Source organism: Vulpes lagopus, chromosome 2, assembly GCF_018345385.1.
Source record: "Vulpes lagopus strain Blue_001 chromosome 2, ASM1834538v1, whole genome shotgun sequence".
Lineage (NCBI taxonomy): Eukaryota > Metazoa > Chordata > Mammalia > Carnivora > Canidae > Vulpes > Vulpes lagopus.
The window spans coordinates 168,224,717-168,241,995 of NC_054825.1; the positions used below are offsets into that span (position 1 = coordinate 168,224,717).

The window sequence follows — 17,279 nt, forward strand, 5'->3', positions numbered from 1 at the left end:
GTTGGGCTCCCTGCATGGAGCCTGCTTCTCCCTCTGCCTGTGTCTCTGCCTTTCTCCCTCTCTCTCTGTGTCTTTCATGAATAAATAAATAAAATCTTTAAAAAAAGAAGAAAAACAAATAAATCAACAGAAACTGTCTTCAAAAAAAGACCTAATGCAGATATGTTAAACAAAGACTTTAAAATAACTATCTTAAAGATGCTCAAGGAATTAAAGAAAGATGTGAAGGAAGTCAAGAAGACAGTGTGTGGGCAAAATGGAAATATTGATAAAGAGATAGAAAACCCTGAAAAGAAGCCAAAAAGAAATTCTGTAGCTGAAAAGTACAATAACTGAAATGAAAAATTCAGTAGAGGGATTTAAAGACAGATTTGAGCAGGCAGGAGAAAGAATCAGTGAACTTGAGTGTAGGACAATGGAAAACTTCAAGTCTGAGACAGGGAAAATAAAGGTTGAAGAAAAGCAAACAGAACCTAAGAGACCTGTGGGATACCATCAAGTGAATTTATACTCATGTTATGGGAATCCCAAAAGAAGGAGAGACAGAAAAAGGAGCAGTGAGAATATTTGGAGAAATATTGATGGACATTTGTTTTTTCCAAGTTGTGGCTGAAAACTTCCCAAATTTGATGGAAGACATGCATATAAATATCCAAGAAGCTCAACAAAGCTAAGTGGACTGAAGGAGAGCCACACTAAGACACATTAAAACCAAACTTTCTGAAACCAAAGACAAAGAGAAAATCTTGACAGCAGCAAGAGAAGCAAAATCATCACATGCAAAGGATCCTCAATTAGATTGCCAGCATATTCTCATCAGAAACTTTGGAGACCAGAAGACAGAGGGCCAATATATTCAAGGTGTTAAAATAAAGAAACTGTCTACCAAGATTCCTATATCCAGAAAATCTATTCTTCAGAAATGAGGGAGAAATTAAGACATTCCCAGATAAACAAAAGCTGAGGGGGTTTGTCACCACCAGACTTGCTATACAAGAAATGCTTGAGGAGTTTTACAAGGTGAAATGAAAGGACGCTAGACAGTAACTCAAAATCATATGAAGAAATAAAGATCTCAATAAAGGTAAATACAGTGTTACAGCTCTTTTAGAATTTGTCTAGCAGGTTTTCCGGTCCTCGCCGGAAAACCCCCCACGGCTAAAAAAATAAAAAATAAAAAAAAATAAAGGTAAATACATGAGCAATTATTGTTTTTTTTTAAAGATTTTATTTACTTATTTTAGAGAGAGAGCATACATGAGCAGGGGTAGTGGCAGAGGTCGGGAAGAGGGACAAACAGACTCAGTGCTGGTCAGGAAGCCTGATGTGGGGCTCAATCATGACCATGAGATCATGACCTCAGCCAAAATCAAGAGTCAGTCACTTAACTGACTGAGCCACCCAGGTGCCCCATTATATATGAGCAATTATGAAAGCTATTGTTATTGTAACAGTAGTTTATAACTGCACATTTTACTTTCTACATGATTTAAGAGATTAATAATACATTAAAAACAGTTATTAATGTAAAAGTTAGTATTACTGTAACTTTGGTTTGTAATTCCAAATCTTGATTCTACCTAATTTAAGAGATTAATTTATTTAAGAAATTATTAGTTTATTTTGGGGGGCACACAATGAATAATGATGTAATTTTGTGATATCAACAACTTAAAAGGGTGGGGACGGAGCTGTAAAGGAACCAAGCTTTTGTATGTTATTGAAATTAAGCTGGTGTAAATTTAAATCAGAGTGTTAATAGTATGTTAAATGTATTCCCCATGGTAACCATAAAGAAAATAGCTATAGAATATCTACAGAAGGAAATGAGAAAGGAATTCAAACATTTCACTACAAAAATATCAGCTGAATGCAAAAGAAATGATGGTAATTCAGGAAATGAGAGTAAAAAAGTATAATGTATGTAGAAAATAGCACAGCGACAGAAATATGTCCCTCCTTATCAGTAATTACTTTAAATGTAAATGCTTAAACTCTCCAAGCAAAAGATAGAGATTGGTAGAATGGGTAAAAACATTTGATCCAATTATATGCTATCTATAAGAGACTTACTTGAGATCCAAAGTCACAGCAGGTTAGAAATGAAAGCATAAAAAGGGATACTCCATACAAATAATAACCAAGAGAGAGTGAGGATGGCTATATTAACATCAGACAAAGTAGACATTAAATCAGAAGTTTACAAGAGACAAAGGATGATTTTTTTAAAAGATTTTATTTATTTATTCATGAGAGAGAGAGAGAGAGAGAGAGAGAGAGAGAGAGAGAGAGAGAGGCAGAGACACAGGCAGAGGGAGAAGCAGACTCCATGCACCGGGAGCCTGACGTGGGATTCGATCCCGGGTCTCCAGGATCGCGCCCTGGGCCAAAGGCAGGCGCCAAACCGCTGCGCCACCCAGGGATCCCAAGGATGATGTTATTATTAATAAAAGGTTCAATATGGCAAGAAAACAAAACAATTATGGCATACTTTGCTTTATTGTGCTTTGGGTTATTGCACTTCATAAATGCAGCGTTTTTGTTTGTTTTTGTTTTTTAACAGATTGAAGGTTTGTGACAACCTTGCATCAAGCAGGTTTATCAGTGTCATACTGCCAACAGCATTTGCTTACTTCCTGTCTCTGTGTCACATTTTGGTAATTCTCACAGTATTTCAGACTTTTTCATTATTATTATATTTGTCATGCGGTTCTGTGATCAGTAATTGCAACTTGCTGAAAGCTCAGATGATGATTAGCAGTTTTTAGCAATAAATTTTTATTTTAAATGTTTTTTTAAAAAGATTTATTTATTTATCTGAGACAAGAGAGAGAGAGAGCACGAGCAGGAGGGGGGCAGAGGGTCAAGCAGACTCCCCAATAAGTGGGGAGCCCATTGTGAGGCTTGATCCCAGGATGACCTGAGCCAAAGTCAGATGCTTAACAAACTCAGCCACTGATGCACCCAGCAATAAATAAATTTTAAATTAATGTATTTACATTGATTTTTAAAAGACATGTATTTGGATAACTGCTTTTTGACAAAGATGCAAATAAGTTTAGAGAAAAGGTGATCTTTTCAACAATTAGTGTTAGAACAATTATAGGAGAAAACCATTGTGACCTTGGGGTGGGCAGGGATTTTTTAGATAAGGTACTGAAGGCATGATCTATAAGAGCAAAAGTTGGTAAATTGGACTTCATCACTAAAAATATTAATGGTGAAAGACACTACTAAGAGAAAAGGATGAGGCAAAGGAAATATTTTCAAATTATGTATCTGATTAAGAACTTGCATCCAGAATGTGTGAAAAATAATCAAAACTCAATAATAAATAAGCACCACAATAAAACATGGGGAACAGATATGAATAGGCATTTCATATTGCTTAGACCTTTGTTGTTCATCGTGGTAGTGAGTAATTACCTGTAGATATTGAGCACTTTAAATGTGGTAAATCCAAATTAGGATGAGTATAAAATACTGCATTTTCAAGATTTAGTATGATAAGAGAATGTAAAACATCTCATTAATTTTTTTGTATTGATTACATGTAGAAATGGTAATATTTCAGATACATTCAGTGAAATAAAATAGATCTCTTTTCAATAATCTTGCCATTTCAAGAATATACATAAATATAATATAATCATATAATATATGACCTTTTGAGATTGACTTTTCACTCAGCATAATGCCTTTGAGATCCATCCAAATTGTGTGTATCAATAGTTCCTTTTTTATTACTGAGTTTGTTTAGCATCCACCTATTATAAGATATTCCAGCTATTAAAAATAAAGCTTTTATGATCAACCATGTATAAGATTTGGTTTGGACATAAGTTTGCCTTTCTCTAGGATAAGTGCCTGGCAAATCTTTCAGTTTTTGTTTCATGGATTTAACTATTACTGTGGGAATACATCTTTAATAATTATGTTCTCTTCATGAATTAACTTGTTTTTCATGTGAGATGACCTTCTTTATCATTGATAGTGTTCTTTGGTGTGAAATGCACTTTGATAATAGTAAAGTAGCACTCCAGCTTTCTTTTTCTTTCTTGTCTTTTTTTTTAAAAGGTTTTTTTTATTTATTCATGAGAGACACAGAGAGAGAGGGAGAGAGGCAGAGACACAGGCAGAGGGAGAAGCAGGCCCCATACAGGGAGTCTGACGCAGGACTCGATCCTGGATCTCCGGGATCACACCCTGGGCCAAAGGCAACGCTAAACCACTGAGCCACCAGGGCTGCCCACTGCTCCAGCTTTCTTATAACGAATAGTAGCATGGACATTGTGAGTTTTACCTTGTTTGGTGCTGAATATTTTTGTCTATCTAGAAGTCTTCTTGAGTCTTGTTCTAGAATTCAATTTAGGTACTCGGAAACAGTGCAATGCTTTTGGGTCTTGCTTTTATGACTTGTTAGGCAGGTCTGGAACAGTGCTTGCCTGGGGCTGATTATTTCCACTCCTGAGTCAAGACCTTCCTGAGTCCAGTGGCCTATGAGTTATGAATATTTCAGTTCTGGCTGATGGGAACAGTCATTATTCCATGCCCTATGTGAGTGCCAGGATTTATGTCTAACCCCTTCAGGTTGTTTTTACCCTAGTCCTGGTAGGTTCCTCACACACATGTGATGATCAGTACTTAGCTGCATGATCAAGGAGGGCCCTCTGCAATTCTCTCTCTCTGCTCTTCTCTCCTCTGTGATATTCTGTTCAACCATCTCTAGCTGCCTTGATTTTCTCAGATTCTGAGGTCTGGATTATCCTCAGCTCAGACAGTATGCTAGGCATCGAGTTCTCTCTATCATGGCCTGAAAACTCTCTCAAGATAGAAAGTTGGTGTAATCATTGGGGTTGGCCTTGTTTCCTTTCCCACCTCTAAAGGATCACTTGTCCTTATTACTTGAAGATGATTATTTCATGTATTTTCTCTGATTTTTTTGTGTTATTTTATATAGGAGGATAAATCCAGTCTCTGTTACTCCATTTGAGGTAGAAGTGGAAGTGTATCCCTTTGCTTCTATCCTACCTGTATCATTGTATTTTCTGTGAGTTCCTTGTAGACAGTATATACTTGGTTCATGTTTTTAATCTATTCTGATTACTGATCTTTTATTAATTGGTCTCTTACATTAACTTGCTGGTCTCATAATAGTTGATCTTTAATAATTGGTCTTCTGTGATTTTCCTAATGGTTGCTTAAGGGAGTATAATATCCATATTTAACCTTTCACAATCTCTTTAGAATAAAAATTTTGCCTCTTTAAATGCAATGTAGAAATTTTATCACCATATAGATTCATTTGCCCTCTTCCTTTATGTTATAGCTATTAAATATGACAGGCATTTATTTTTTAAATATTTTATTTCATGAGAGACAGAGAGCGAGAGAGAGAGAGAGGGAGAGGCAGAGACATAGGCAGAGGGAGAAGCAGGCTCCATGCACCGGGAGCCCGACGTGGGATTCGATCCCGGGTCTCCAGGATCACGCCCTGGGCCAAAGGCAGGTGCCAAACCGCTGCGCCACCCAGGGATCCCTACACAAATGTTTATAGCCGTTTAATTCATTACTGCCCAAAACTGAAAACAACCCAAACATCTTCAGTGGATTAATGGATAAACTGGAGTATGTCCATACATACGATGGGGTGATATTTGTCACTAAAAAGGAAAAAACTGTCAATTACACACACAATATGGATGAATCCGGCAGCCTGGGTGGCATGGAGCCTGCTTCTCCCTCTCTGCCTGTGTCTCTGCCTCTCTCTGTGTCTCTCATGAATAAATAAATAAATAAAGTCTTTAAAAAAATGGATGAATCTCAGAGGCATGAATAGTGAGTGAAAGTAGCTGGTCTCAAAGGTTCCATATTATGTGGTTCCATTTTTATGCCATTTGCAAAAAGGCAAATGTATAGTGATGGAGAACAGATCCAGTCCTGGTTGTCCAGGACTGGAATGAGGGGATGATGGGGTCACAAAGGAATAGAATGAGGGAGTTTGGGGTGAATGAATTTTTGTATTTCGTTTGTGGTATTAACTTATACAAGTGATTTTGTTGCAAAAGAATTTTCTAACCTTTTTTTTTTTTTTAAAGATTTTACTTATTTATTCATGAGACGGAGAGAGAGAGAGAGAGAGAGAGAGAGAGAGAGAGAGGCAGAAGGAGAAGCAGGCTCCATGCAGGGAGCCCGACATGGGACTCGATCCTGGGTCTCCAGGATCAGGCCCTGGGCTGAAGGCAGCACTAAACCACTGAGCCACCCAGGCTGCCCTTCTTACTTTTTTTTTTTTATTTTAAACATAGTGCTGTGGTTTAATAAGGTTGCACATCCAAAGAATATGTATGCCATTTTGCTTATCCATTCTCTTAGTCATGGATATTTAAGTTGCTTCCAACCCTTCACCAGAAATATATAGTGGTATTATACAAATTGTATTCCTAAAGTTCTGCCTATAGAGGAAGAAACAGATTTAGTGCCCAATAAATTATTACTTTAATTAACATTAAATAATAATAAAACAACCTAAACAACTAGTTTCCTAGCTTCTGATCAAAACTGACCTCCCACTCTGACATCACTGCCCCAAACCTGGATGTGTTCACCTGGCCACTATAACACCATTAAGGAAATAGGGAGAGGAATCTTCAAATTCTTACTTTTTTTTTCAGTGTCCATCCTTCCTAAGCTTCTGCCTCTCTTCTTCTCTACCCTATAGGACCCACTGCTTTTTCCCCCTCCATATTAGCATCAAGCTCGAGGTAATTGGCTACAGTTTGTGGTGGTCAGTTTAGTTGTTGGAGAGGAGTGTGTATGTGTTTAATGGAAATTTGGTTCACTTCAGCAGGCAGTTCTGGAAGAAACCATAGCATCAGTTTGCTGGCCACATCTTATGGGTACTGTTGCTAAGCTGTTGGAAACAAGGCCTGTGCCTGAGGTGCTGTTACCTTCTCAAGAGAGAAGATACTTTGTGTGGGAAGCAGAAAAGTAATGAAGTAAGGTGAGTCAGTGTGCTGGGGCTCTGTGGAGGGAGAACAGTGGATGTCAGAGAAGTCACATCTGCTAGAATTGGTAGTGAGATGTCTAGTGAGGCTTTCCTGGCTGGCAGGTTGGAAGGGGAGATGGAATTTCAGGGGGAGAAGTACATGAGCAGAGCCCTGAAGAGAGCATTATGTGTGAGGACAGAGGCTAAATCCAGACCAGTGAATGAATAGGTGTATAGCAGAGTTATATTTCATTGTTACTGTTGTCTCCTTTCTCTCCAATTCTTTTTTTAAAAGATTGTATTTATTTATTAATGAGACACACACACACACACACACACACACACACACACACACAGGCAGAGACACAGGCAGAGTGAGAAGCAGGCTCCATGGGACATGGACTCGATCCTGGGTCTCCAGGATCAGGCCCTGGCTGAAGGTGGCGCTAAACCGCTGAGCCACCCAGGCTGCCCTACCACTTCCCTTGCTCCTTGTCCCTCAGTTAGTAGGGACATTACCATAGACATGCAAAGAACCAGAAATATCTTAATGTTCAGCCTTGAAGTTTCAAAGTAGGCTTATGTAAACTGAGGCAGACAATAATTCTGAAAGCCCAACTTTTGATTTGGTAGACCTGGAATTTTCAAGTTTCGGTCCAAGAATGAAAGCCTTATGGCATGGTTGTTGCAAAAAATAATAGATTTGAGAAGAACGTGTAATAGGGGTCCGTGTAAGGTGGATGATAAATCCCAGGGGCTAGGCCCCATCTCTTTCCTAGTACCTAGGGAGGAAGCAGTTCTCTGTGCAATGATCTTTTCTCCAGTTCTTGGAATTTCATCAGCTATCTGGGATACCTCTACACCCCCAGAGCCCTGAAGCACTGCAGTGGACTTGAAAGCTGTTGGAAGAAGCCCTGAAGTAGCTGAGAGAGGATGGCAGAGCTAAGAGGGTCCACGTTAGATGACCATCAGTGACCAGACCGGGTGGGAGGTTCCCAGTGGACGCCGGCAGGAATGGAAGCCAAGTACCAGGCATCAGTTCCTAAGTACCTAGACGCTTACTTCCTTCCCACCAGTCCTGCAGCCAAGCCCTGGGTGAGGAAAGTGGAAAAGAAGGCCCCGGAGTGGCTGAGTTTATTCACACTGGTTAAGTTTCTACCTACCACTGGGTCAGATGAGGGGTTATGAACAAAAGTATTAAAATACTTTTATATTATGTATATTTATGTAAATATATTATTAGAAGGTTTGCACACTTGAGTTGGCTGCCTGAGAAATTTGCCTGTGTTGCTGGAAGTTCTTTTGCATAGGATACACATAATTTTTAAAGTACCAAAGTAATCCACAGGCCAGATTTTAGAAAATTGTGTCATTCTTCCATTCACTCAGGGACTTCTCCTGTGACTGTCCTCAGTGCCCTCAGAAAGCCAATGTCCTGAGGGAAACATCTTACTTGGTTTTGTTTTTGTTCTTGGTTTTGTATGCCGTAGGTGGCATTTACCAGCCATGGTTCTGAATGCTTATTATTTCAGAAACTTATATGCCCCCTCATTAAATTCAAATTTGATTTGTTTGTGCTTCCTCTTGCAAACTGACATGATGGGGAACTGGGTGCCTAGGGACAAAGATAAAGTATTAGCTGGTGTGAGGCTTTAACCCAAAGAGTTGGTTTAGAACTGGAGGACTTTCTAAAACAAACTTGGCTGGACTATATTGTGGCCGGACTCTCCTGTCCTTTGTGGGAGGGGTCAATAGTTTGCTTTAAGTCTCCTTCCACCCCTGGTACAGTTGACTACGTCAATTACGCCTCAATAAAACTATTTAAATAAATGTCTGTTCCCTCTTATCCTCTCCCCACCTTTTACTTTTCCCTGTGTGGCTCCTCTATCATTGGAGTATTATAGTAAGATGGGCTTTATGTGTTCTTTAGTAATAAATAAATAATCATGAGAAGCCAAAACCAAATCTACTCCTTGAGAGTCCCAGGTCCCACTCCTCATACCCTGCTGTGCTCCAGCTGTCTCCTACGTTCCCTGTGTCCACTGAAGATGTATGAAGTAGGCAGCAGAGAAGGGAAGGGATGATGTCAAGGGGCAAGAGACAGGACATAGGAGATGGAGTTTGTTATAACAGAAGAATGTGGAACCTGATTTTTCAAATTCCTCAATACTTCCCGGGGAAATGTTAGAACCAAAGCAGCCAACTGTGGCCTGAAGGTTGGGCTCAGAGTGCTCTGGAGGAGGTTTATGCTGATCTGCCCAGTCAGCAAGAGAAGGTGACCGGTTAGAGTGAAAGGGAAACCAGACTCTAGGTCAAAGATTCAAAGTTCTGGTCTTGCTCTGCCCATAGCTATGTCAGTGTGAGACCCTCACTCAAGTTTTCCAGGCCTCTGCTTCCCTTTCTGTAACATGTATGGGTTGGATACGGTGGATTTTAAGGGCTTCTTCAGGACTAAAACTCCACTTCTAGTCTTGGGTTATACACCAAACACAGTAGAAACTTTAATAAAAATATAAGAATACATCCACAAGAACTCTGTTCTTCAGCTCTCCACTTTGCTCCTCAATTTGTTTATGACCAGCAGTCAGAAAGGCTCCCAGTTGGAAGAGGCATCCTGTGGTCCAGGACCAGAAGCGCCTTCACATTCCAGGAACAATGGACGTCACTGTAGTAATAGCAGCAGCGCTAGCTCTAATCTCCAAATGTAAACAGGAAGCCAGGCAGCCCGGTTTTCAATCTTTCGGGGTTGAAGTACAGACTGGTATGGACAGACTTCCTCCACCCATATGGGCCCTACTGTAAAGATCCCGGACATCAGCCTGCAACCAATTACAGAAGTGCAGCCTTTGACCTCCAAAAGTGAGTTGATGCCTCCTGTGGAACAAGAACGGATGGGGAGATACACAGCTGTTTTAGGAAATCAGAGAGGCAGAAGTCCTGCCTCACTGCTAGAACCCTGAGTGTCAGAACTTCTTGGGATCACTCAGATGCCTGATTTTCCAGCCTCTGAAACCACCAGATGTCCAGCTTACCTCCAGTGATCTGAAGTCTTCCTTGATAGCACTGAACTGTATCATTGGGACAGGGAAGAGAAGGAGCATTTGAACAGGCCCCCAGAGCCACACAGGTTGGGCAGTAGAGGTGTGCTGACGTGCTGGCAGCTGGAGGGAGGAAGAGAGGAACAATTGGGGTATGTTCTACGTCTGGAGTTGTCTCTTCTTGCTTCTTTCTCTTCCCCAAGTCTTTGCTGCTGATACTACCATCACCAAGGCCTATCACTGCCACCCCCCCCATGCCTCTCCAGCTGATTCTCTTTGCTATCAGAACCCTCCAACATGACTTCCAAACTGTGTGCTTAGATGTGGAGACAGAGATTAAAAGGACCCAGTTCCTGCCATCGAGATCACTGTCTAGAAGGAGATGGACATGTAGTCATTATAGTACATCTCAGGAGGCACTGTGTCCAAGGTAATGGTAAAGGAATGGAGGGGGGAGTATCTATCTGGAAGAATTTGCCAATCATCTTCACAGCGTGGACACCTGAGTTGAGGTGGAGGGTGAAGAGAGGTTAGGTGAGTGAAAATGGAAGTTGGGTGGGGTGGCACAGGAAACAGCAAGGACAAAGGCCTGGAGGTGAGAGCAGCGTGGCAGGTTTCAGGGACTGTGAGACACTGCGGTGTTGGTATTCAGTTGGTAGGCACACACGGGGCTGGACTGTTTTCTTTATGGCCAGCACACATTCTGACCGGCCAGTACCATATCTGTTGTTAACTATTTCAAATACTGGCCCCAGCTGGAACCCAATAAATAGGGAAGGAAGAGAAGGAAGTGAACTGAAAAGGTAGGCAAGGCCAGATTGCTATAGGGCCTGGCCAAATCAGGGAAGCAGGAGCTGCCAGATGGACTATGCCAAACCATTCTGCTTGGAAACCTCCAATGACACTTCTTTGCTTAATAAACCCAAAGCCCAACTTACACCCCAGGCTTCATTGACGTCCTAGTGCTCTGAGCAATGTTTAGACCCCAAGGTAACAATTTGGAAAAAAGTCAGGCAAAAGCTCTGAGGCTTTTCTACATATGGCCCCATTGGACCTGAACCAAGTAAGAACACAGAGCAGGAAGCCCCACGATCTTTTCAGGGGTTCACCTCATTTTTCTCAGTCCCCATGTGTCACCTCCCAACCTACCTTGGGGCTCTTCCTCCCTCCACAGTTGCAGTAAGTTCTCCTTGTTGTTGCATAAGGACTCCTCACAGTAGCTGCTATAGGAGACTGTGATGATGCCTGGCGGTGGGGAGTGCTGGATGTACGTTATCGCCTGTGTCCCCTCCGAGATGCAGCCCTTAGTGGCCAAAATGGCTGTATTGGCCCCTGTTTGGAGACAGGAAGGAGAGAAAGTGGATGGTGGGCCTACAGTTTTGGGGGTGTGGGGGTGGGAGGAGGAACAGCACTGGGGAGGACAAACTCACTCTTCCTCCCACCCAACCCAACTGCCCTTTCTGGCTTTACCTGATTTAATCATCAAAAGGGATTCCTGGCAGAATGACCCACTGTCACAAGTCTCAACTTTGTCGGTGGTCCAATTAAACGTTCTCTTTGGGTCCTTTAGTACGCTCATCGATATGCCCTTGTGACAGTAGAAATCAGGTTCGGCTGGCGAGGAAATGAGACCAAGGTAGACACTTGCCCCCCTCTGGGGGAGCCACCCCCTGCCCCCAGTCCTTCTTCCCCAGGGGTGCATCCTCTGTGAACCATCTCCTTCCCCCCATCCCCGAGCCCCGCATCCTTACAGGCCAAGGAGGGGGCCCCGATGAGGAGGAGGAGGAGGAAGAGCAAACTCTGCACATGACCGGTTCCCATGGCGTCTTTCAGGGCAGCTCGGCTCAGAAGAGCGGCTAAGGATCTGGGGTTTGAGAGAGAAGAGGGGGTCTGTTCGGCCTCACGGAATGAAGCGGCATGGACCTTCTGGCGAGTCCTGACATTGCGGGCGGCAGGTCAAGGCCGTGGCCTCCGCAGTCGGGCGAGCCTGCGCCCTTGAGCACATCAGCACGGTTTCCTGTGCCTCAGTTTCTACAGCAGCCCTCCGACCCAAACCCCTATTCCCCGGAGACACAGGAGTTCAACGGCCACTGCCCTCCAACCTCGGGATCCGGGGTGCAGCCCAGTCACCCCTCCGGCCTCGGACTCAGGCGGCCGGGTTCAAGCCCACGTTCTTCCAAGCCCCGGGATTCTCAGCTCCCCAGAACTCGGGATTCTGAGATCCCAGCCCTGTTCTACCTAGAGATCCAGGGCTTGGGGTTCCAGCCGCCATTTCCCTCAGGACCCGGATTCTACACGCCCCTCCCCCCGGCCCCCTCCCCTCGCAGACGCAGGAGTCCTGCCCCCTCTTCTTTCCTCAGGATCCAGGAATCTGGGTCCCCAGTCCTCCCTTTTCTCTTTCAGGGACACAAAGTCCACCTGGCGTTCAGATAACCTGACAAGAATCTCGCGGTGCTGAAGGAACGACTTCGAACGCGCCTCTGGTTCCGCTCCGAGGCGGCTTCGTCTCTCAAAGACACGGAAGGCGGGGCCAACCTTGCCCAACAGGTCACTCGAAGCCCCATTGGTTGATGTGAAATCATCTGCTGAGCTCATTGGATGAACCTGAAGGCACGCCACACCCCATTGGCCCCGGAGAAGCCTGTTCCTGGAAATCCTGGGAGGTACGCATGCGCAGAGTGGCCAGGGAGCAGGGGGTGGGGGAAGGTCGCTGGTGAGTTGGCGGCGCCGGTGCGGTGCGTCCCAAAGCGGCCTCCGTGACCATTTTTTCTCATTGGGCCACGGAGTTGGCCTCTCCAGCGCGCTAGGAGGTCACACCCTTGGCCAACCCCCAGTGAACTACCCTCTCTTCCCAAATGGCCTCCCGTGTTTCCAGCCTGGGCCCCGCCTCAGCACCCTCCCGGTGGCTGTAGCCGCGGGGGGCAGCTTGGCCTCCCCACCTTCACTTGCAGGGGTGCCTGCCCAGCCCCCTCCATGGTCTTCTGGAAGGTTGAATAGAGAACTGCTGCCTTCAGACATATTTCCAGCGCCCTTGAATGTGTGCGTGCACAGTGACTGGGAGTTGTCACCCAACCGCGTGGCCAGGGCACCGCCACGGATTTTACTCAGATTTGTCCATGGCTGGAAATTCCATTTCATATATATATGTCAGCTTTTCAGGTAGATCTGTCTATATGTAACATGAAGCACAGGGGCACTTTGCGTACTCTCAGACGGTGCTGTTTCTGTGAGTGCTGCGGTGTAAATGGATTTTTAAAAAAGATTTTTATTTATTTATTTGAGAGAGCACAAGTAGGCAGAGTGGCAGGGAGAGGGAGAAGCAGGCTCTCCGCTGAGCAGGGAGCCCAGGGTGGGGCTAGATCCCAGGACCCTGAGATCATGACCTGAGCTGAAGGCAGATGCTTCATCAACTGAGCCACCCAGGCGCACCAAATATTTATTTTTAATAGAGAAAATACCACAATCAGAACTTAAACAAACTAGGGACAGTTAATACAAATATTAAGAGAAAGCAATTTAGCTAGATCAAGAAGAATATTATGGCCTTTTAGAATCTGCCCAAATGTTCTCAAAGATGAATTAATTAATCCAGGACAAAAGAGCTACAATTGGGTTATATTGTAGCCTCTAATTATTTTCATGTTTTAACATTTCCCACACTAAGAATAGGCGTGTGTTTCCTGGAAGGGATGAGAAATAATTAGGTGTCAGATGCCTTTAGATACTGGGACTGCAGAACAGGATGCTTTGGGATCATTAGGAGGCAGGAAAGGATGAAGCCCCTTACAAAAGGGCCATGGCCAATCCCAGCCTTGCCCCAGCAGCCAGACCAGGGCAGGGCTCACAGACTTCGCTGGAGGACTCTGTTATGATGGTAGCGTGCATGGCTGATTCTGTCCTCACTGTCTGGCTGGCATATTCTGGAAGTTCTGGCAGTTCTTTGAATAACCAAGGGACTGTCTTAATTAATGCCCTTTAACAAGGAACAGGCTTACAGGATAGGCAGGTTTTAGTGCTCACCGTGGTTTCGGTATTGCTTCCAGGAGTAAAGTAAGAGAAAAAGTAGTAAGAAATTCACTTTAAATACTGGGTCCATGATACCTGACACCCAGTTTTCTCATCTCTCAGGAATCTGTGGGTCTGTATTCCCAGCCCCTTCTTCCCTCAGACCCAGGAGTCCAGGCTCCCAGCCCTCTCCTTTCTCAGACCCAGGAGTCCAGGCCCCCAGCCCTCTCCTTTCTCAGACCCAGGAGTCCAGGCCCCCAGCCCTCTCCTTTCTCAGACCCAGGAGTCCAGGCCCCCAGCCCCCTCCTCCCTCTGACCCAGGGGTCCAGGCCCCCAGCCCCCTCCTCCCTCAGACTCAAGGACTGAGGTCCCAGCCTACTTGTCACCTGGACCCAGAAATCCAAGCCACTACCCACCTCAACTCTCAGCATCCAAACATGAAGTACCCTTTGTGTACTTTGAGAATAGGTACTATTCCTAGAAGTTAAGCTATAAATGAATATTTACTTTTAATAGAGAAAATGCTCAGTCAGAATGGTGTTAGTAAAAGCTCTTAATTTTATGTAAAAATTTATTAAAAACTTTCAATTGGGAACAGTTAATATTAAGTACAATATTAATATTAATAATTATTAATATATTATTAATAAAAACATTAAGGACAGTTAATATAAATATGAAGAGGTAGCTCTGGTCCCAAGGACTCTGTCCCTTAGGCTCTGGGACCCTCCCTCATCCCTTCCCAACTCTGTCTAACACTTGCCCTGCCTCCAGGCCTGACACCAGAGCTGGCTTCTAGCTCCTGTAGTGCAGATCACCCGGAATTGGCTCTTGGCCTGTGGATTTGTTTTCTGGGGTGCCATAACTAAGTACCACAGCCTGGGAAGCTTACACAATAGAAAGGTATTACATTTCTGGAGGCTGGAAGCCCAAAATCAAGGTGTTGGCAGGATTGGTTCTTTCATTTTTTAAAAAAGATTTTATTTATTTATTTATTTGAGATAGAGCGAGAGAGCACAAGCAAGGGAAGTAGCAGAGGGAGAAGGAGAAGCAGATACCCCGCTGAGCAGGGAGCCTGACTTGGGGCTGGATCCCAGGACCCTGAGATTATGACCTGAGCTGAAGGCAGACACTTAACTGACAGACCCACCCAGGTGCCCCTCTATCTCTTCTCTGTAAACAGATTACAGGGTGTCCCCACGAACCCATAGGTGCAAGCAGAGAAAGAGGCAGCAGAAGTAGACATCATGAGCATCTGAGCCACCTACTGGGATATTCACTGGTGCCCTCTGGACCTGCGAGAGCCTGATCCTGTACACACCATACACACCTTTCCCGTGGATGATGGATGCTGCTGTGCATGCCCAGTGTCATGGTTTGGTAGCTCAGACAGCACGCACTATGTGATTTGCAGTTCAGGTCACAATGCCCTTGGTGGCCTGTAGTCCAATATTTAGACTCCCGTGGGACACAGTAATAAGCCAGGAGCTGCCTTCCAAATGGAGGGTAGTTATTTGTAGATGGAGACATACCTTTGCTCCAAAACCTTTGCTCCAAATCGTAATGAGTTTCTCATTATGATTATCCTATGATTTCTTTAGGTCACAGAAACTTTCAATGGACATTGGGTCCATTGGATTACGTGGCTTTCGTTCGACTCCTTTCCTACTCTAGGATCTACTCAAACCTGGTAGTCTTGTGGGATCTCGCAGAGATGACTAGGAGTCACAGGTTAAAATGCACTCATCCCTCCACCCCCAACAAATCTTAAGTGACCCTTTGTCTAAAGACAACCACACAGGGTGTAGCAAATTGTCTCAGAAGGGATACAGCAGTCCCCCCACCCAGTTTCAGTTCCCTGCAGTAAGCTGTGGTCTGGAACCAGATGATCCCCCCCCCCTTTTTTAGAAGTCTTTCTTTCTTTCTTTCTTTCTTTCTTTCTTTCTTTCTTTCTTTCTTTCTTTCTTTCTTCTTTCTTTCTTTCTTTCTTTCTTTCTTTCTTTCTTTCTTTCTTTCTTCCTTTTATTTATTTGAGGAGAGAGAGAGAGAGAGAGAGAGAGAGAGAGACCATGAGCAGGAGGAGCAGTGGAAGAGGGAGAAGCAGACTCCCTGCAGAGTAGGGAGCCCAACGCGGGGCTCCATCCCAGGACCCTGAAATCATGACCTCAGCCAAAGGCAGACAGTTAACTGACTGAGCTACCCAGGTGCCCTGGATGATTCCTCTTCTGACATGTGGGGAAAGGTCAGGACTGGCTGAACGCTGTATCACCAGGCCTGTGTCCTTCCTCTCCTTTCACCTCATCGTGTGGGCATTTTATCATCTCACATCATCACACAAAGAAGGGTGAGTCCCGTACAATAAGATGTTTTGAGGGAGAGAGACCACATTCACCTAACTTTTATTGTGGTATATTGCATAATTGGTCTATTTTGTTATTAGTCATTGTTATTAACCTCCTACTGCCCCTAACTTGGAAATTAAACTTTATCATACATATGTATGGATAGGAAAGAAGCATAGTACATATAGAGCTTGGTACTACCACAGTTTCAGGCATCCACTGGGGGCTTTAGAATGTCTCCTCCAGGGGCACCTGGGTGGCTTGGTGGTTGACTGTCTGCCTTTGGCTCAGGTCGTGGTCCTGGGGTCCTGGGATCAAGTCCTTCTCTCTCTGCCAATGCCTCTCCCTGTCTCTCTGTGTATCTCATGAATAAATAAACAAATCTTAAAAAAAAGAATGTCTCCTCTGCAGGTACAGAGGGGGGCTACTGTTTTGGGACATGCCTTAGAGCTAGACCCCTATGATTAATACCAACATGAGGGGGGTGCTTGTTTCCCACAGTTTGGCATACACAAGTCTTATTCCTGAATCATCAAGGAGGCTTGCTACCTCTTTTTCATCAATTTCTCAGAATGGATAATATCCATCCATTATGTTATGATGGATAACATACATCCATCAATGATTTAGCACAGTTCAATGTGCTGTAGAAACTCAGATAAAAAAAAAAAAAAAGAAACTCAGATGATCCAGGTCCCTCTGAACTATATTTTAGGACAGGGTGGGAGTGCTTCTCTGTGGGACCTTTACTGCAGAGATTAACGTCCAGAGCCATCATCCAAAGAACCCCTGCAAGTCCTGAGCATTTGAGCCTTTGACCAGTGCCCAACTTCCCTGCATCAATGGCTCCCTGTTTTTCTGGTCTAGGAGAATAGTCACTGTCTACACCTGTGGTTGTATCGCACA

At 44.0% G+C, this 17,279-nt stretch overlaps 1 protein-coding gene and 1 non-coding gene across 2 annotated transcripts; one reads left to right on the forward strand and one right to left on the reverse strand.

Annotated features, from left to right (window-relative positions):
- Positions 1–1,091: 1,091 nt before the first annotated feature.
- On the forward strand, positions 1,092–1,153 carry LOC121485989. Its single transcript, XR_005986475.1, has one exon. It is a non-coding gene; the product is annotated as a U7 small nuclear RNA (small nuclear RNA).
- An 8,497-nt stretch (positions 1,154–9,650) lies between these two features.
- On the reverse strand, positions 9,651–11,865 carry TEX101 (testis expressed 101). Its single transcript, XM_041734549.1, has 5 exons — positions 11,778–11,865; positions 11,497–11,640; positions 11,176–11,358; positions 10,021–10,149; positions 9,651–9,862 (listed from the first exon to the last, which is right to left on the reverse strand). The coding sequence occupies exons 1-5, from the start codon at positions 11,845–11,847 to the stop codon at positions 9,651–9,653; spliced, it is 738 nt and encodes a 245-aa protein (XP_041590483.1). The 5' UTR covers positions 11,848–11,865.
- Between the last annotated feature and the right edge of the window lie 5,414 nt (positions 11,866–17,279).

What these genes read in the sequence shown, in the direction of transcription:
- TEX101 (XM_041734549.1), bottom strand. Translation starts at nt 11,847, where the DNA reads ATGGGAACCGGTCATGTGCAGAGTTTGCTCTTCCTCCTCCTCCTCCTC. An exon ending in GAGGGAGGAAGAGCCCCAAG is followed by an intron (nt 10,150 to 11,175) that starts GTAGGTTGGGAG and finishes TCCTCCCTCCAG; the next exon opens with CTGCCAGCACGTCAGCACAC. An exon ending in AAGACTTCAGATCACTGGAG is followed by an intron (nt 9,863 to 10,020) that starts GTAAGCTGGACA and finishes CTTGTTCCACAG; the next exon opens with GAGGCATCAACTCACTTTTG.